The sequence below is a fragment of the Artemia franciscana genome, chromosome 14 (genome assembly GCF_032884065.1).
Source record: "Artemia franciscana chromosome 14, ASM3288406v1, whole genome shotgun sequence".
In the NCBI taxonomy this organism is placed as follows: domain Eukaryota; kingdom Metazoa; phylum Arthropoda; class Branchiopoda; order Anostraca; family Artemiidae; genus Artemia; species Artemia franciscana.
In genome coordinates, this window is record NC_088876.1 from 7,285,549 (window position 1) to 7,304,143 (window position 18,595).

Below are 18,595 nucleotides of genomic sequence, written 5' to 3' on the forward strand. Positions count from 1 at the left end.
ATAAAAAGCAAAAGCATAAGATTATAAAAAGCTAAAGAACCTGAAATGAAAGTCCAGAGAATGAAAATCGATAAACTAATGAAGAATTTGAAGACTATACAGAAAAAAGTAAAGTATTAAGTAAAGAAATAAGGAAACAACAAAAAATGTAAAGTGAATAATCTGAAGATCATAATGAAAAAAGTAAAGTAAAGAGTAAAGAAATAAAGAAACAACAAACATTGAAAAATAAATAATGAATCTGAAAACTATAAAGAAAGAAAAATAAAAAAGTAAAAGAAAAGATTTACCCCCAAAGGTTTAAGCTCCTCAGTCCTAAAGCGGGTTACAGGCTCCCTATGCTCCTCAATAGCTTTACCTAAATCTATCTTAGACATGCTACTTGATTGCATCATCACCAGAGGTCTATGACTACTACCCACTTCATCCAGTACATTGGGAAACTCGAATTCACTATCAGTAAGTCCTGGCACTTCAATTTTCAACTCATTTAAAAGCTGTGGAAAATCACTATCACGGCTATCTGTTGCTGGCAAACTAATTGTTGGGTATGACTCATCTGCTGAGCTGAAATTGGAGGTGAGTGTTTTTGCTAGAATAGGTGTACTAGCTGCATGTGATGTAGAGGGCTTGTTCCACACTTGGGGAGGTTCTAAGGGTTTCCGTATAATTGAGGGCTTAGAGCTCTGAGGGCTTGTTGGTTTCTGAATCCTATTTTTGCTAATGTCTTTAGCTGCTTTGTGCTCGGCAAGTAGTTCATCATATTTTTTACTTCTCCCATGCACAGCTCTTCTTGCTGAAAGTGCATGAGACTTGCACGTTAGCGATCTTGTACAATTTCTTTTATCTTCACTAATCCACACACCACAATGCACATCTGGATTGAACTCCCTATCCTTAACTGAAACACTCTTTTTATCCGTTTGTGATTTTTTACGTTTTTTGGGAGACAACTGCACTTTTTGTTCACTAGAGGGCTCAACCATTGGTTGTAATATAGGAGGACTCAAATCAGGTAAATGTATTTGCACCATTTGTGACCCTCCACCTGAATCTAATGACACAGTCATCATTATTGTACTACTTTGCTGACGAGGTGATGTCAATGGACTAGGTGCTGTTAATACTGGCTTACATGGTGTTGGTGAAGGTGCTGGAGGCGGTTGTTGTGGAGATGGTATTTTATCAAATGGCACTGGAGTCACTGAGTTCACTGATGATAACACAGGTGGGGGTTTTTCAATTTTGGATCGTGATATAGATTTAATTTTTCTAACGTCATCAGATTTCTGTAAACTAGGCTTTGATAAAGTCCTCTTCAAAATTTCAGATTGATCTGGTGGCTCTGATTTGGGTACTAACACTCCTGGATGCCGAACATCTGAAAAAAAGAACAAGAAAGCTATAATACGCTCAAAGGGATTGATACAGAAGAATTTCCCCACAAGAAGGTTTTAAGGACCCCACCACCAAAAAAGACTGTTCCCTAAAAGGCACTTTATTCACTCCCCTCCCCCTCGGGTAGGGCGTGTGTACATCTACAGGGCTCTCAATTTTTCGTAGTCATTTGACCTTGAACGTAAATTTAGGTAAAGACTTAGTCACTTTTGACTTATTCAAGTCCGACTGTTATTCAGCAGCACAAAATGGCAGAAATGAGCACTTTCAAACTCTTACTCGTTCATAAAGCATTATATCTTTACGTTTGAATGATTTCTCTTCTGGTATTATAGGAGGTTCAATGCGATCAACCTTAGTAAAAAAAGAACAAAAACACAAAAACAAACAAACATAAAAACGGACTTACAGTGACATATCATTGAGCACCCATTTGAGGAATAAGGCAAACTATTGTGTTTTACATAAAGCGTTTGAAACCTCCTTTATAGGGTTGTCAGACAAGTTGAATTTGATGATGCAATTTTCCATCAGGATCACCCTTTTTTTTATAATTATACAAAATTTCATATGCTAATAGCTTTGTATAGGTGCCTTGAAAATTAATGAATTTTTCATATTTGGAATCAGCATTCAAAACAGGTTCTTTTGATGCATTAAACTAAAAAAAAGCTTTATAAAAGAAAAAATAGATAGGAAAATTAAAAATAAAACGAGTAAACATTAGAACGAACGGAAGGGGGACTGTTGTCTCCTCTGTTCCCCTACTTCTAAAATTCAAGAGGATGCGAGTGCTTCACTGAAAATAACACGTGTCCGACGTTTTCATTGAGAATATGAAAAACAAATTTGCATCAACGCAGTTACTGATATAAGGGCTATATTGTGTTGTAGTAAGTTTTCATCAAAGGGGAAGCAACCACTCATAAGCATAACTTGAAGAGTTGAAGGGGGGGGGACAATCGCCCTCCGTTCAGGGTAATTTTCCTCGTTTTAAGCTTTGACTATTTCTTTTTACGTGTCTTCGATAGAATAAATATCTTTTATCTTTCTTTGTTTCATGTAAATGCGTTAATTCATAACCCCTTTCAATTAGCAAATTCGATTTGATAGGGCCAACAATTAACAATCAATTTTAAACAATCATTTTTTATTTACTGAAAACAGCTGATAATCCCAATTGACAACTTTTGGGTTTAATCTCAACTGACAACTTCTGGGTTTAATCTCAACTGACAACTTTTGGGTTTTAATATAATAATATATAACGGAAAATAATAAAAAATATAAAAAAAAGACGAAAGGAAGGTGTCCGACACTACCAATCTGATTTCTCAGACCAAGAAGCAATAGTACGGGTATATTACTTGGAAAGGTAGAACACCTTTCTATACTAAATGCCATTTTTTTCTATCAATCGCTCCAGAAAATTCCATCGTTCCTTTCTGTCACTGTATAATTTGTTACTGTTTTTATATTCCACCAAAAGCTCATGTTTCTAGTTACAACTGAGAAAAATAAACCTAAGTAAGGTAAAATTGATTTGGCCCATTAACGCTCTAAAAGGACATTGAAGCTCCGTAACAAACTATTCTAGTCCAGCAGCTATACAGCGATTATTTTTCAGGCGGGAGAGGGCTACATTTTCAGTTGGGTCCAGTTTGTCAGTAATCTTACGTCTACTTGTAGTTTACAACGTCTTTTTAAAGTTTCACCGTGAACAACATGAATAATAAAAAAATTTACGACACAAAAATTTTAAAGAGAATTACGACAATGTATCTATGATGCTACCCAGCGGCAGAGTCGGGATTTTGAAAAAGGGGAGAATAGCCACCCAAATTTTTTTGCCCCAAAAAATCGCCGGAAGTTTTTGTCCAAAAATCACCGAGAGAAGACAATACTTAGAGAACAGATTATTATATTTACGAGTGAACTTTCAAGTGAGCCCTTATTCATCTTTTTAAGACCTTCCAGTAGGCCACTAGAGTTGCAAAAATGCATAATTAATGGAGGTTAACCGATAACTGCCAACATGCAGTTTTCCTTGATTTTCGAAGAAGGGATAACCTCCGATTGAAGGTTTTTGACAGTTTCAACTCTCGCTTTTTATTTCAATTTACTACCTCATGAAAATCTGACCTATCTACCTTTTCTTTAATGCTCTTAGTCCAGATGGACTTCTCTGTCAGATTGTGAAGGGGGGGGGGGTAATCCGGACACTGTTTTTCGAGTTGTACCGGACGGTGTCCGGTTTTACCCTACATGGGCTAGAGTAGATGATTGTTTACATTCTTTGCTTACGATCATGAATCTTAAATCTTAAATGATTTTAATCATAAATCCCAATTCACGAATTAGTTTCCATATTCTGTAAGTAAAGAGACTGATTGTGAAAAATGCCTACTTGGCCTTCCAATTTTACCAAGACAACGTCTACCCAAATAAACTAAGAGGCAAAATATAGCTTGTGGATTTCAGCAGCATATTCAATCTTCTCTTGTGTCCTCTTCTTCCAGAGGTTTCAGCCTCTTTTTCACAATTGTCTTATCGCAATTAAAAATTACTATTAGAGACTTACTAAAGGCTTACTATTTATGCAGTATTTATGCAGATAGTATATTCAATCAGTTTCAATGTACGTAACTGCATACGAACAGAAAAGAATACATGTTATCATAATAATTTATAACGAGTAGCTGGTAACTCCGAGGGGGGGGGGATGACTTGCCACCAACTGGTTTACATCTCAAAACACAATGTGTGCTCAGTTTCACCACGCTTGGCACAAACTTCTCAAAATGTTTGGCACAGTTCTGCCACGCTTGGCACTGTCTCCTTAAAACGCTTGGCACAGTTCCACCACACTTGGCATAGTTCCACCACGCTTGCCACAAAATCTTCAAAACGCTTGGCACAGTTCCGCCACACTTGGCCAACACTCCTAGAAACACTCGGCACAGTTCAGCCATACTTGGCAAAAACTCCTCAAAACGCTTGGCACATTTCCACCACGCTTGGCACAGACTCCTTAAAACGCCTGGCACACCCCTTCTGGTATGAGGGATAACAGCCGCTGGGGTAACCCCAAAAGATGAGACATATAATTATGGTAATAATATTTAATAATATTATTAATTAGAAAAATATTATATTAATATTATATTATGAAAAATATTATAATAATATTATTATTATTAAATAATAATATTATCAAGTTATAATTAATAATTATGCAAAAACTTTAAAAAAGTGTCAGAAAGCAACTTTCACGACAATACTTTACCTATACACAGAGACCAAAGATGCCTTCACTAGGCAATTAAGTTGAACCTTAATAATGACTATCATTTTTCGGATCAGTGTCATTCTTTTCTCTTTTTTTTTTTTACAAAAGGCAGTTTCTTTGAAAACAGATCTTTCAATCTTCACTTAATGTAGGCCGAGGTTCACTTTTTACGTATGTTATATTGTTACCCGGCGCTCGTTTTTTTTCGGTTCCTTTTGAAAAGATTGCACCTTAGTACTGTCCTTTACCATGAATAATTTGTTAATAATTCACCATTATAATTCGGTATGTTCTGAACTTCAGGAAGATTCTGTCTTCTAGAGGACAGATTTGTTCTTGTTGGGTCGGAATTTATTCTTCACGCATGGACAATAGTCAGGTCGGTTCAGGCATGGACTCGGACTATTGCTAAAGAGTTTCATCGAGGGGGTGATCACTTTCAGTAATCACGTACACAAGGCATTCTAAGATGTACACCAGTTGGAGGAGGAGGGCTTCTGAGAAGTATACGGGATGGAGGGAGGATTTATTTTACTTACTAAGTTTCCTCTTTTCCTCCAGATTCCCAATTTCCATTTCTTTCCCCCTTTTAAACTCTCCTCTATAATTCCTCAACTCTTCCCCCATATCTCACCTTCACTTTAAATCTTTTTGGATGATTTATCGTTTATGTATATCTTCCTTAGACTGCCTTGAGAGAGAACTAATTGTGTTTTTCAAAGCTTTTTTTTTTAATCCTATTAAGCCTGTAAGTATAAAAAAATATGTAAAAAAATGGAACAGCAAACAAATATAAGGAAAAAATATGAAGTTTGGGTTCAGGCTTATATCTTTTTTCTGGCAAAGAAATGGAAAATTTCTTATCTTGATGTGGAAATTACACAAAATAATTTCAAAACCCTCAGGGTCCATAGAGGCAATAAACCTACGAGCGACAAAAATAGAAAAACAATAGAATAAGAATGCATTATTTTGGAATTCAGAGCCCCTACTCACGTAACGAAAACACACACATAATTACAGCCGTATTTTACACATAAGTCCAATTCCCCAGGGGACACCGTATGACTTACCCAGGGGGAGGGAGGGAGGGGCAAAACACAAAAAAGCAATTTAGGTCCTAATTTTCTAATTATTTTTAGAGAAGTGATTTGGGCCAATTTCGCGGGTAAAATACTACACTAAAAGGTTATAGGTAAGAGAAATGAAAGAGAGAGGGACTTATTGAGTAGGGTCCAAAATATACGGTTTAAAAATCTAAAAGTTGAAATGGGGTAACGGATCAGTTCTATGAGTCAGAGTTGAGAATTAACAGATGCCTACAACGCTGTTAACTACATCTCTACCGAACACTAACACTTTTACCTCTAAATGAACTTAAAAGTGAAAAAAACTTATTCAAGGAACCCAGAAAAAAATAAATTCTGATAAAATTAGGAATAAAGAAGTGAAGCGATCATTTATGGCATCAATTTTTGAAACAAAAAATTTTGAAAATATCCCAGTCTGAAAAATATATTATACTTAATATTTTTATTAAAAAGAGCTTTTTTTATATTTCCATTAAAAATTGAAAATAAAAAAACAAATTACTCCTCCCTAGATTAAAAACATACTCTCCCCCCTCTCCACGTTTCCGTGAATTGACGCAACTAGCGGTCATGACAGATTTAATAATTATTCAAGGAAGACTTTTGTTTGACAAGTACTGCATACATTCACTTTTAGTCTTAATAGAGCTAAATTTTTGGGGGTTCAGGGTAAAGAATATTTACTTTTTTAGGTCATTTGGATAAAAAAATATTGAATTCCCTTTTAAATACTTCATTTCACTGTTTTTCGTCTTTAGTAAAATTTGTGATTAATTTTTCCATTGTAATGATACTAACGATTTTCGCTAGCATTTCATGCTCTAAGACCACGCCTACCTCTCCTTCAAATATTCAACATCCATAATTGGACGAATCCATGGACGATCAAGGACAACATTACTTGTTACAGTACTTTCTAAGGAAAACTCAAGGCCAAGAAAACCCCAGTGACAATCTAAACAAAAGTTAAAAAAATAATAAAAAAGAAGGAGACACAATAAACATCATTAAATCATTAATAATAGTTCAGTTGATAAAAATTGAGAGACATAAAGGACGGATAGTAGTCAATCCTTTGTTTATCGTTGTCCAGGACTGCATCCTTGATTTTGTTCGTAAGAGGGAGGGGTACAAAAATTAACAAAACACAACATTAATATGTCTACATGTATTTTCTCTACTTTTGTACGAGTTAGACATTATTCTTCAGGATGGAAGGGGGGATTCAAACCGGGTACCTACCCTTGTATACGGCCCTGTTGTTGTCTAATACATAATTCTCTGATCAACTCTTTTCTACAAAAAGTAAATCTAAGAGAGGCTAAGGAAATAAACAAAGAATCGAAAATATTACCCATATGGAATCGCAGGCTTTGCATCTTCACTGTCATCCTACAGATTTTGCACTCAACCAGCAATAATTGGTCTTGCCCAGGGCATTCACCAAACAAATTCATCTCTGCAAAAACAAAAGTATTAGTTGCAAACATGGTCCAGAGCTGTAACCGGAGCCAGGATATTTTTATCGAATGAAGGAGGGGGTGGGGGGGTTAATCAGTCTCTTCTATATGCATGTATGATTATAACGGTAAACAATTTATAAGCTTCGAATTGAAATTATACATCTTTATTGGGGGGAGGGTTTGGATGGCTAATGTCCAAACAAGTCCATTTTAGGCTACTGTTTCTAATGATTTTTGAGCTTATTGATTGCATTGCTATATAACTGGTAAAAACAAATAACCTTAATATTTTAATAAGGCCTTAAAGCAATAGGTATACACCAAACTTCTAAATGGAGACCAGGATGTTGAAGAGACAAAACTAGCAGTTATATGCCACTCTTTTTCTTTTTGGGAGGGGTGGGTGGTCTATTACAAATAGCAGCAAAGACTCTTACAGCCCAGAAAGTTTTTTGTTTCAGCTCAACAGCTGAGTATTGAAGCTACACATATCTTATTTATAAGTCGCGATAAAAAAAAAAAAACAACAAGAGCTAAGAGCTCATATGGCACTTGTGACGAGGCGAGAAGAGCTAAGAGCCAAGAGATCATATGGTATGAGCTCTAACAATATTCTACGAATCAATAGATTGATTTAAAAAGGAAAATAAGAGGATTAATGCCGGTCAGGATTTAAAATAAGAGCTCTGAGTCGCGATGTCCTTCTAAATATCAAAATTCATTAAGATCCGATCACCCACTCGTGAGTTACAAATACCTAATTTTTTCAAATTTTTCCTCTCCTTTAGCCCCCCAGACGGTCGAGTCTGGGAAAACGACTTTATCAAGTCAAATTGTGCAGCTCCCTGACACGCCTACCAATTTTCATCGTCCTAGCACGTCCAGAAGCACCAAACTCGCCAAATCACTGAACCCCTCCTCCCAACTCCCCCAAAGAGAGCGAATCCAGTACGATTCTGTCAATCACGTATCAAGGACATTTGTTTATTCTATCCACCAAGCTTCATCCCGATTCCTCCACTCCAAGTGTTTTCCAAGATTTCCCCCTCCAACTCCCCCCAATGTCAAAAGATCTGGTCGGGATTTGAAATAAGAGCTCTGAGACATGAATTCCTTCTAAAAATCAAATTTCATTAAGATCCGATCATCTATTCGTAAGATAAAAATACCCCAATTTTCACGTTTTCCAAGAATTCTGGTTTCCCCCTCCAATGTCATAGGATATGGTCGGAATTTAAAATTAGAACTTTAAAGCACAAGATCCTTCTAAATATGAAATTTCATTAAGATCTGGTCACCCTTTCGTAAGTTAAAAGTACCTCAATTTTCAAATTTCAATGTCACCAGATCCGGTCAGGATTTAAAATAAGAGCTTTGAGACACGATATTCTTCTAAATATCAAATTTCATTGAGATCCGATCACCCGTTCGTAAGTTAAAAATACCTCATTTTTTCTAATTTTTCAGAATTAACCCCTCCCCCAACTACATCAAAGAGAGCGGATCCGTTCCGGTTATGTCAATCATGTATCTAGGACTCGTGGTTATTTTTCCCACCAAGTTTCATCCCGATCCCTCCACTCTAAGTGTTTTCCAAGTTTTAGGTTTCCCCCCTCCCAACTCCGCCCCAATGTCAACAGATCCGGTCAGTTTAAAATAAGAGCTAAATATCTAGATATCCCGATCAGAATTACCCCCCCCCCAACTACCCCAAAGAGAGCGGATCCGTTCCGATTATGTCAATCATGTATCTGGGACTTTTGCTTATTTTTCCCATCAAATTTCATCCCGATCCCTCCACTCTAAGTGTTTTCCAGGATTTTAGGTTTCCCCCCTCCAACTCCTCCCAATGTCATCAGATCCGGTCGGGATTTAAAATAAGAGCTCTGAGACACAATACCATTCCACATCAAATTTCATTAAGATCGCATCACCCGCTCATAAGTTAAAAATACTTCATTTTTTCTATTTTTTCCGAATTAACCAGCCCCCCACTCCCCCCCCCCCAGATGGTCAAATCAGGAAAACGACTATTTCAAATTTAATCTGGTCCGGTCCCTGATACGCTTGCCAAATTTCATCGTCCTAGCTTACCTGGAAGTGCCAAAAGTAGCAAAACCGGGACCGACAGACAGGCAGACAGACCGACAGAATTTGCGATTGCTATATGTCACTTGGTTAATACCAAATGCCATAAAAAACGGACACATGTAAATGAACCAATTGAAGGTCTTAAGTTTTAGAAGGGAGGGGAAGGCTATAGCCTATATATATGAAAAAAAATAGGTGAAATAATAAGAAAACGCATCGGGATTTTGCGCATGAGCCACCAAAAAAAAACCTATTACTCTCCTTGGTAATATGGCAATGCGAAGAAAAAAACCAATCAGCAAAGTTTTGTGGCAATCTCTTCATAATAATTTCATTTCACTTTCACTCTGTAGTGAAAGCTAAAAGATAAATTGAGCAAAAAAAAAGAAAAGAGAAAAAAACATGGCAAAATCAATGCATTTTACAGACCTAAAAGAGACATAGACAATAGCCATAGCCTTATCCAGAATTTTTGTTGGGGAGGGGGGCAAAGAAACTTTAAAAGCGTATCGGAGATTTGCCTATACGCATTTTCGATACGTTATTACGAGTCAGGAAAAACGTTGGGGCGGGGAGTTCAAACCCCCCTAGACTCCTCTCCTTAAATATGACCTTGGTAATGGGAGGTACTTTTACTGTACTGGTGTTATACAGGCGCCAAAATTATATTCATCAGCATTTTGGATCAATAATTTCACATTGTGCTACTAACGATTCTTACTACAAATTATGCAAAACCTTTTTTCTTAATTTTTGGTTAGTATGGAATGTGTTTCACTCTTTACTAGGTCGCATCTATTGCTGCAACCAGAATTGCATATCTTAGATGACTTTTGATGACAACGAAAATGTGGTTAGCTCCCATTTGAAATACAAGTTCGTTTTTTTTTCTGTTTGTTTTTAATGCCATATTCATGACTCTCCTAAATACAAAGAACCCACTACTATTAATACTAAAATGTTACTTTTCTATGATAATACCATAATACTTGAAAACTTGTTTTAGTCCCGCCTTTACACTGGAGTTCAGCTTTAAAAAAAAATGCTTTAAGAGTTAGATTTCTTTGGGATGTGTATCGTTTACACGATCTAATGGATTATCCAAAACACGAGAGAAGCAATTAGAGACTACTTAAGAGACTGCTAGAGAAAAGAGACTACTCAAAACTCACCCTTTAAGCTATAGTTCAAACTTACTGCGCAATTGAGGAAAAAACTGCATGTACCACAACTGCTCTCTACTTATTAAAAGGGGAGCAAACATGCAAACATGTTTGCGGTCATTTATTGACCGCAAACATGCTTAGGGATAATTTGCCCTCTGTAGCAATGTGGCATCCGAGACAGGGAGGTTCTATAATGAGCTCTCGTATTGTTTTAAACCAACCCTGCAACCTACTCTATCAACCACAGAATGAGTCTCCATATTCAGTAGAAATACTAACATCATTGTTGTCAATCAGAACAGACTTGTCGCTATACTGAAATAGCATAAACTACTTCTAGTGATAAGGACTCACCAGAGCATCAACCCTCCTGAAGCCAATACGCTTCCCCTCCACCCCAATTTGTTCAAAGCTACGCTGATTATTCCCTCCGATGAAGCTTTGCCTTTAAACCCTTCCACATGAACTTTCCAACTTCATTGAAGATGTCCGGGTCCAAAAATTTACTCTTCTTGTTTAGTTCTAGGACACTCAAATCATCTACAAAATCAAAGTATGAAAGGGTTCTACATTCTTATTTGTTGCAAGGTTCTCCTATAGCCTTTGCTCTGTTGCTTAGGACGAAGTTGATAGAAATAATCCATTTAAGCGGGGATAAGACATAACCCTGCTTAGCTACTGATTCCGCACAACCAATTCTAAATATTATTACGCAAAAAATGTATGTTATCAATCAAACCTGATTGCAAATTCGAATTCAGCATAAAAAATTGCATCGGAGACATAGTAAAATTTTTGAACAAAAACTTTCATTTTCCAGCGTTATATATATTACCATGAACGTCCGCAAATTGGTGAATGCCGAAATTTACTCCAAATTTTCTTCTTTTTTTTCTGCTAGGATTTCGTCAGCGTTACCAGTCAACTTTTTCAATTTAATGCAAGGTTTGGTGATGAGAGGTTAGGTTAGAATAGATAAGGCTTGGTTAGGTTTTATTTAGAACCACATCTAACCTAAACTAAACTAATATAATCTAACGCAACCTAACTTTAACTTTTACCAACATAGCTTGCATAAGACTTAAAAAGGTGACTCGCAAAGCTAATTGAATCCAAGTAGAGAAGGGAATTCACGGTAACATATATACTAGCACCCAGTCAGAAATGCACACCCTCAAAATAAGCATATGTGCATACAAGGAGGGGGTTTTTCCTACCAAGATATGTTCAAAGAAACGACCCTGTTAGATAGCACAAAGACAGACTATGTGCAATTTATTCAAAGGAGTATATTCAAGCAAATAGCACCTGAGATACTCCCGTTTATTTATACACGTGTACTTGTCAGATAAGAATTGCCCATTTGATAAGAAAGGCCACTGCCTATGTCTTCACGAAAAATACGCTAAGACAAGCGGATTTTGTATGAGATGATACTTTGTGTTACAAGGTCCAAGAACACCCACGCAAAAGAGGGGGTAATTTAAGAACTAAAAATAAGCAACTCACAATTTGCCTTCTTTCTTGTCCTAAGTGGACTGTAGTGCAAAGGGACATCAGGGTACTGTGTATTAGCTGCAGCAATAAAAACACTTTCGAGGAGTAAGGGACGCAAATGTGTTTGTCAGCAAAAAATAAACGAACAAACAAATATGAGCAAAATCAGACTTCGAAATTAGAAAAGTTCAGTCCAAAACATCTGCCATCTTATTTACCAGTTTTACAATAAGGGGACAAGACCTTCTTTATTCTCCATATCAAGGGTGCGACTGCCCAATTTACTTAAAATCGAAGTGGCAATTTCCCTTCTTTCCCAACGGAAGGTTTCCCACAGGCTTGTTTTTTCTATATTGAAACTGTACGTAGATGTCCTCGCTGGCACGTACGCAGGGGGGCGGGCCTTCGGCCCCCCCGAAATTTTGTGAAATGTTCAATTTCCCCATGGTTTTTTGGGATTTCTGGCAAAAGTAGGACATTTATTAAGAATCTAGATACATGTGTGAAGCCTTTTTTGGGGGATTTTACAGCATGCAATTATCCGGTCAAGTCACTGCCCAATTATTAACCCATTTTCTGTCTAATTTTTTACCCTCTTTGAAGTAATTAGCAATTGTACTGTTATTTTTTTTTTGTAAAGAGAGTTTGATTTCCACAGCAAAATAGAATTATCCTTGATATTAGGGCGTTTATCCCCCCTTTTCAGAATAAAGTACAGCTTTTAATGGATCAATTTCGGAAACATTCATTTTTCATAAAAATCTACGTTTTTGCAATAGAAGAACTACCGCCCACAGTACCCATATTGCACTGGTAACCCTAAAATTTCCCTTTCAGTGGTATATAATAGATTAATCACTGGTTCTAAATCGCTATGAACATAACCTGAGCCTAAAACGTACTTTTGAGGCTTCAGTTTTCTTCCCCCTATCCGCTACAATACTACAGATTAAAGGTATTCTGTATTTTACGATATACGTGCTTTCTGCATTACTAAATAAAAAAAAAAGATCTACTTTATATCTGCTGTTTCGAAGGTTTTGCCCCCCCCCCGAAAAAAATTCCTGCGTACGTGCCTGTGTCCTCGGATTCTTTTTCGTTTCTCAGTTCTTTCAGTTAGCCTCATGCAGTACCAAATAGAAAAAAAAAACAACCCATAGCAACAACAAAAGTGCTGAGATATGTGCTGAACTGTAGAACTGCACAGGTAAAAATATCAATAGCGACAACAAAAGTGCTGAGATATGTGTAGAACTGTAGAACTGCACAGGTAAAAATATCAATAGCGACAACAAAAGTGCTGAGATATGTGCTGAACTGTAGAACTGCACAGGTAAAAATATCAATAGCGACAACAAAAGTGCTGAGATATGTGCTGAACTGTAGAACTGCACAGGTAAAAATATCAATAGCGACAACAAAAGTGCTGAGATATGTGTAGAACTGCGTAACTAAACAACAACAACAACAACAAAATACCCATAGGACAACGATGCTGATTGTATATGTAGAAATGCAGATCTAAATGGTGCATAATTAAACAGAAAAAATACCGATAGCAACAACGAAAGAGCTGAGGTATGTGCAGAGTCGCAAAACCAAAGAGAAAAAAAATATCCATAGCAACAACAAAAAGACTGAGATACGTGCAGAACCGCAGAACTAAGCACTTCCGAACGAAATAGATCAAAAATACCCATAAAGCAATAACAACAGTGCTGAAATATGTGCAAAACAGCAAACTAAACAGAAAAAACATAGCAACAATTAAAGTGTTGAGATATGTTACAGTGTGCAACTAAACAAAAAAAAAACACCTTAAGCACCAAATAAAGTCCTAAGATATGTGCAGGAATGCAGAGCTAGACAGAAAAAAACATCCATAGCAGCAACTAGTGTTGAGGTACGTGCGGAACTGCAGAACTAAACAGAAAAAACATAGCAACAATTAAAGTGTTGAGATATGTTACAGTGTGCAACTAAACAAAAAAAAAACACCTAAAGCAGCAAATAAAGTCCTAAGATATGTGCAGGAATGCAGAGCTAGACAGAAAAAAAACATCCATAGCAGCAACTAGTGTTGAGGTACGTGCGGAACTGCAGAACTAAACAGAAAAAACATAGCAACAATTAAAGTGTTGAGATATGTTACAGTGTGCAACTAAACAAAAAAAAACCACCTAAAGCAGCAAATAAAGTCCTAAGATATGTGCAGGAATGCAGAGCTAGACAGAAAAAAACATCCATAGCAGCAACTAGTGTTGAGGTACGTGCGGAACTGCAGAACTAAACAGAAAAAACATAGCAACAATTAAAGTGTTGAGATATGTTACAGTGTGCAACTAAACAAAAAAAAAAAAAAAAAAAAACACCTAAAGCAGCAAATAAAGTCCTAAGATATGTGCAGGAATGCAGAGCTAGACAGAAAAATATCCATAGCAGCAACTAGTGTTGAGGTACGTGCGGAACTGCAGAACTAAAGCAGAAAAAAACATAATAACAACAAAAGTCTTGGGGTATTTGCAGAACTACAGAACTGGGCAGAAAAGAAAAACACCTAAAGCAGCTACTATAGTCCTAAAATATGTGCAGAACTGAAGAGCTAGACAGAAAAAAAATATTCATAGCAACAACATTTGATCAGAAATGTGCAGAACTAAACAGAATAAATACCTATAGCAACAACAAAAGTGCTGAGATATGTGCAGAACTGCATAACTAAAAAACAAAACAAAAAAAAAACAAACAGAAAATAATGTTGATGTATATGCAGAACTGTAGATCTAGACGGTGAAGAACTAAACAAAAAAAAAACATTGCAAAAGCCAAAGGGCTGAGATATGTGCAGAACTGCAGAACTAAGCAGTTCAGAACAAGATAGACAAAAGATACCCATGCCTATAACAAGACTGTTGATATATGTGCAGAACTGCAGAATGAAACACACATATCAGTAACAAAAGTGCTTATATATCTGCAGAACTGAGTAACTAAAAAAAAAAAAAAAAAAAAAAAATAGCAATAACAAAAGTTTTGAGGTATGCAGAACTGCAGAAGTAAACATTGCAGAACTAAATGGAAAAACACCTAAAGCAGGAACTAAAGTCCTAAGATTTTTGCAGATCTGCAGAGCTAAACAGAAAAAATACCCATAGCAACAGCAAGAGCTGAGATATGTGCAGAATTGAAGAACCAAACAGTACAGAATTAAACAGAAAAGAAAATACCCATAGAAACAACAAATGTACTGAGATATGTGCAGAACTGCAGAAATAAACAGAAAAAATTACCCACTGCAACACCAAAAGTACCGAAATATCTGCAGAACTGCACAACTAAACAGTGCAGAACTACTCAGAAAAAAAAATACATGTAGCAACAACTAATGTGCCGAGATACACGCAGAATTGCAGCACTAAACAGAAAAAATACCCATAGTAATAAGAGAAGTGTTAAGATACCTGCAGAACTACAGAACTAAACAGTGCAGAACTAAACGGAAAAAACACACATAGCAACAAAAAGTGCTGAGATATGTGCAGAACTGCAGAACTAATAAAAAAAAAAATACCTACAGCAACAACAAATGGGCTGAGATACCTGCAGAACTGCAGAACAAAATAGAAAAAATACCTATAGCAACAACAAAAGTACTGAGATATATGCAGATCCGCAGAACTTAACAGTGCAGAACTGAATAAAAAAAAATCATAGCAACGACATAAGTGCTAAGACATGTGCAGAACTGCAGAGCTATAAAAAAACAAAAGCGCTCTCTCTAGATTAACATCTCTGTTTGGATTTACAAACACTCCTCCTCCTTCATCCTATAGTGTTCCTCTTTGGCCATCTTTCAAGGTATATTCTGAGATTTTAATTCATTTAATAACTTCATTCCAGCCTAAACTAGGATGTCTTGTCTTTATCTTATCTTCTTGTGAGGAGTTAATTAAACTACTCTATGATATGGTATCTGTTCATTCTTAGGACTAGTGCAATCCAGCTAAGCAGCTGTAGTTTCATGATTAAAGTGAGAAAAGACTATAAAACAAAAGCGTAGGCTATATAAAATCGAAAATTTTCCGTTAGTAAAAGAAAACAAGGTTAATAAAAATCGTGTATGGAATTACAACGTTAGTTTAATAGAGAAGAAAAGGGATATAACTGTGGAAAAAAAGAACTTACCATCTTTGGAGAGTCTGGCAGCATCCTTATCTTTTGATGTTAAAGTTTGATCATCACCTAAAGAAAATTAATATAATAATTAAAATAAAAATATAATTAATACAACAATTCAATAATCTTAAAAGTTGCCCAAATAATTGTGTTGGAATACTAAATAACTTTAAATAGATGCAAATAAGTCAAGCCCCTAAAACAAGAGGGGGTTTAGAGGGGTTTTCCTTGGCTGAAGGGGTAAAAACATAAAAAGTAATATTGAGGGCAATAGTTTCAATTCTTCAAGGGAAAAGGCCTTTAAGAACAATCTTGGAGAAAGGGCCAGGTTGAGATTTTTCAAAGGACTGCCTCCCCTCCATCCTAGAAATATTAATATTAATGAGTGACCTCATTAGTCCTCAAATTATCCTTCACTGATTTGTCTTAAAACATCTAGATTATCTCTTTCTTTGGTGTTGAGGATTTTGCACAATATTTAGCAACTTATCACTGTAGCAGCCTCAAATACTCAGCGATATAATCCTAACTAGATCCTATGGTTCTCCAACAACGTTCTTAAGTTGAGTAAAAACACCCTGAGCTTTTGCTAATCTATGTCTATTTTACTATCTCCATCTTCAGTTATAACTTCGCAAGTGAATGGACATTTGGGGCCTGAGCCCCGATAAGAGTCCACTCACCATAAAGATAACTGGCCCAAGTGAAGAGAATTATCGACAACTTTGACTGATTCATCTTCCTTAATAGCACTTTTGGTAATATCCCCTAATCTTTTTTATCTTCAGTCCTAGCTTTTTACCTATTGCAGACATAATAGCATCCCTCTAAACTGTTCCCGCGAAATCTGAGATCATCTAAATCAAATATCATTCCTTCCACTTGCAATTTTACTACCCTAAATTACTCTAAATAGAAACTTCGAACGAGTTTTAGAACTGTCATCCCTGTGGGGCATTTACATTTTCATGCATTTGGATGGCACCTCAGCTGCCTCCCAGTAGTATAAAAACTTCTGAAGTAGATACTCCCTAACAATTTTATTCTTGTGTGGTTTTGTAGATTTAAGAGACAGGGGCAAAAAAAGAGATAAGGGAGTTATACTTGTCCCTCCTCCTAAATTTTGAAAAATACTTTTTTGGTATTTCTGTTAAGAACATCTTTTTTGGTATTTGCAATAGAAAAATTGCCCCTCCAATATTTAAAAAATACATATTCCATCCTACATTTTCTTAAATATAAATCAATGTCTGAAGAAATAATATTTTCTGAGAGCTGATGCTATTGAATCATTACTCTGGCAGATTGTTGAAATAGCAAGTATGTTACAAACATCATTTAGGTTATTATACAAAACAAAATTCATCAGAACAAGGAAAAATACAGCTGTATTTCAAAACAAACTACTTGGAATCATCCACTAAGCTTGTGGTGCTTTGCTGATGCTTCATTATTTTCATAAAGTACTTATCATACTTCTACAAAAGTTCATACAGAAGATTAACTTTTATCATCCATTTTATATTTATTAAATGAAAAGCCTGTTCATAGTCAATGAAACGAACCACTCATAGTACTGACAAATTTTAAAAATGTTTCTATTATCCAACATAAGCTAAATCCTAACTGATGCATCCTTTTATCACAGAGACCACTCTATTCCACTTCTCCACATTACCTACTACATAACTGATTCTGGTTAGAAAAACATGCCCAATAGTTTGCTACCTTTAAGGACCTGGCTTATTTCCCTGCACCTTTAAAACAGAGACTAATCACATTTTTCTTACAGAAAAGCACTAGTAGTGTTTCTGTAGCTCTCCTGGAACTACCCAATGATCCAAAACACTAATCATAGCCCGAAATAGTCTAGAACTAAAATAAACTCTCTTCTACCTTATTTCATATACTCGTCTACTACCGTGCCAGATAGTGGGCCAATTCATGGAAATCAGAGGGGGGGAGGTAAAAATGTAATTTTCGAGACCTAGGGGGGACAAAATTGTTACTTTTTCAATGAAAAAAAAAATCTAGGCACAGTGGCGTCATTGGAGGTGAGGGGGGACTGACTGGGGCCAAGCACCTAACCCTGATTTTAGGAGGGGCCCGCGAACAGTTGTCACAATTTCAATTGATTAGATTTGAAGTGTAAAAAAAATTGTGTAAAAAAGTGTTTTCATTTAAAACAAGTCTGTTTCTAATAGAGCTATACTTCACAACAATCTATAGTGAACTTCAGTCTCAAACATATTTATTTATTATTCCTATTTCACAATGCATTTTTATTGCCTTGTTGTTACAACCACGGTGACCAACTTTCATTAAAATAAAGTAATTGTCCCAGGATCCATAATAAAATTATGCATGTCAGTTATGTGATTCTGAAGCAGTAATCCCATATATATTATATTTTATATTATATAT

The 18,595-nt window shown here is 36.1% G+C and overlaps 1 protein-coding gene across 1 annotated transcript in view; it reads right to left on the reverse strand.

The window, feature by feature from the left end:
- LOC136035257 (uncharacterized) overlaps positions 1-18,595 on the reverse strand; it is a 68,509-nt gene that overhangs the window by 35,331 nt on the left and 14,583 nt on the right. The window contains exons 2-4 of the mRNA XM_065716928.1: positions 16,181-16,237; positions 7,133-7,237; positions 291-1,381 (exon numbers count right to left, since the gene is read on the reverse strand). Of these exons, the coding sequence (XP_065573000.1) occupies positions 291-1,381; positions 7,133-7,237; positions 16,181-16,237 (1,253 nt within the window). The remainder of the gene's footprint in view (positions 1-290; positions 1,382-7,132; positions 7,238-16,180; positions 16,238-18,595) is intronic.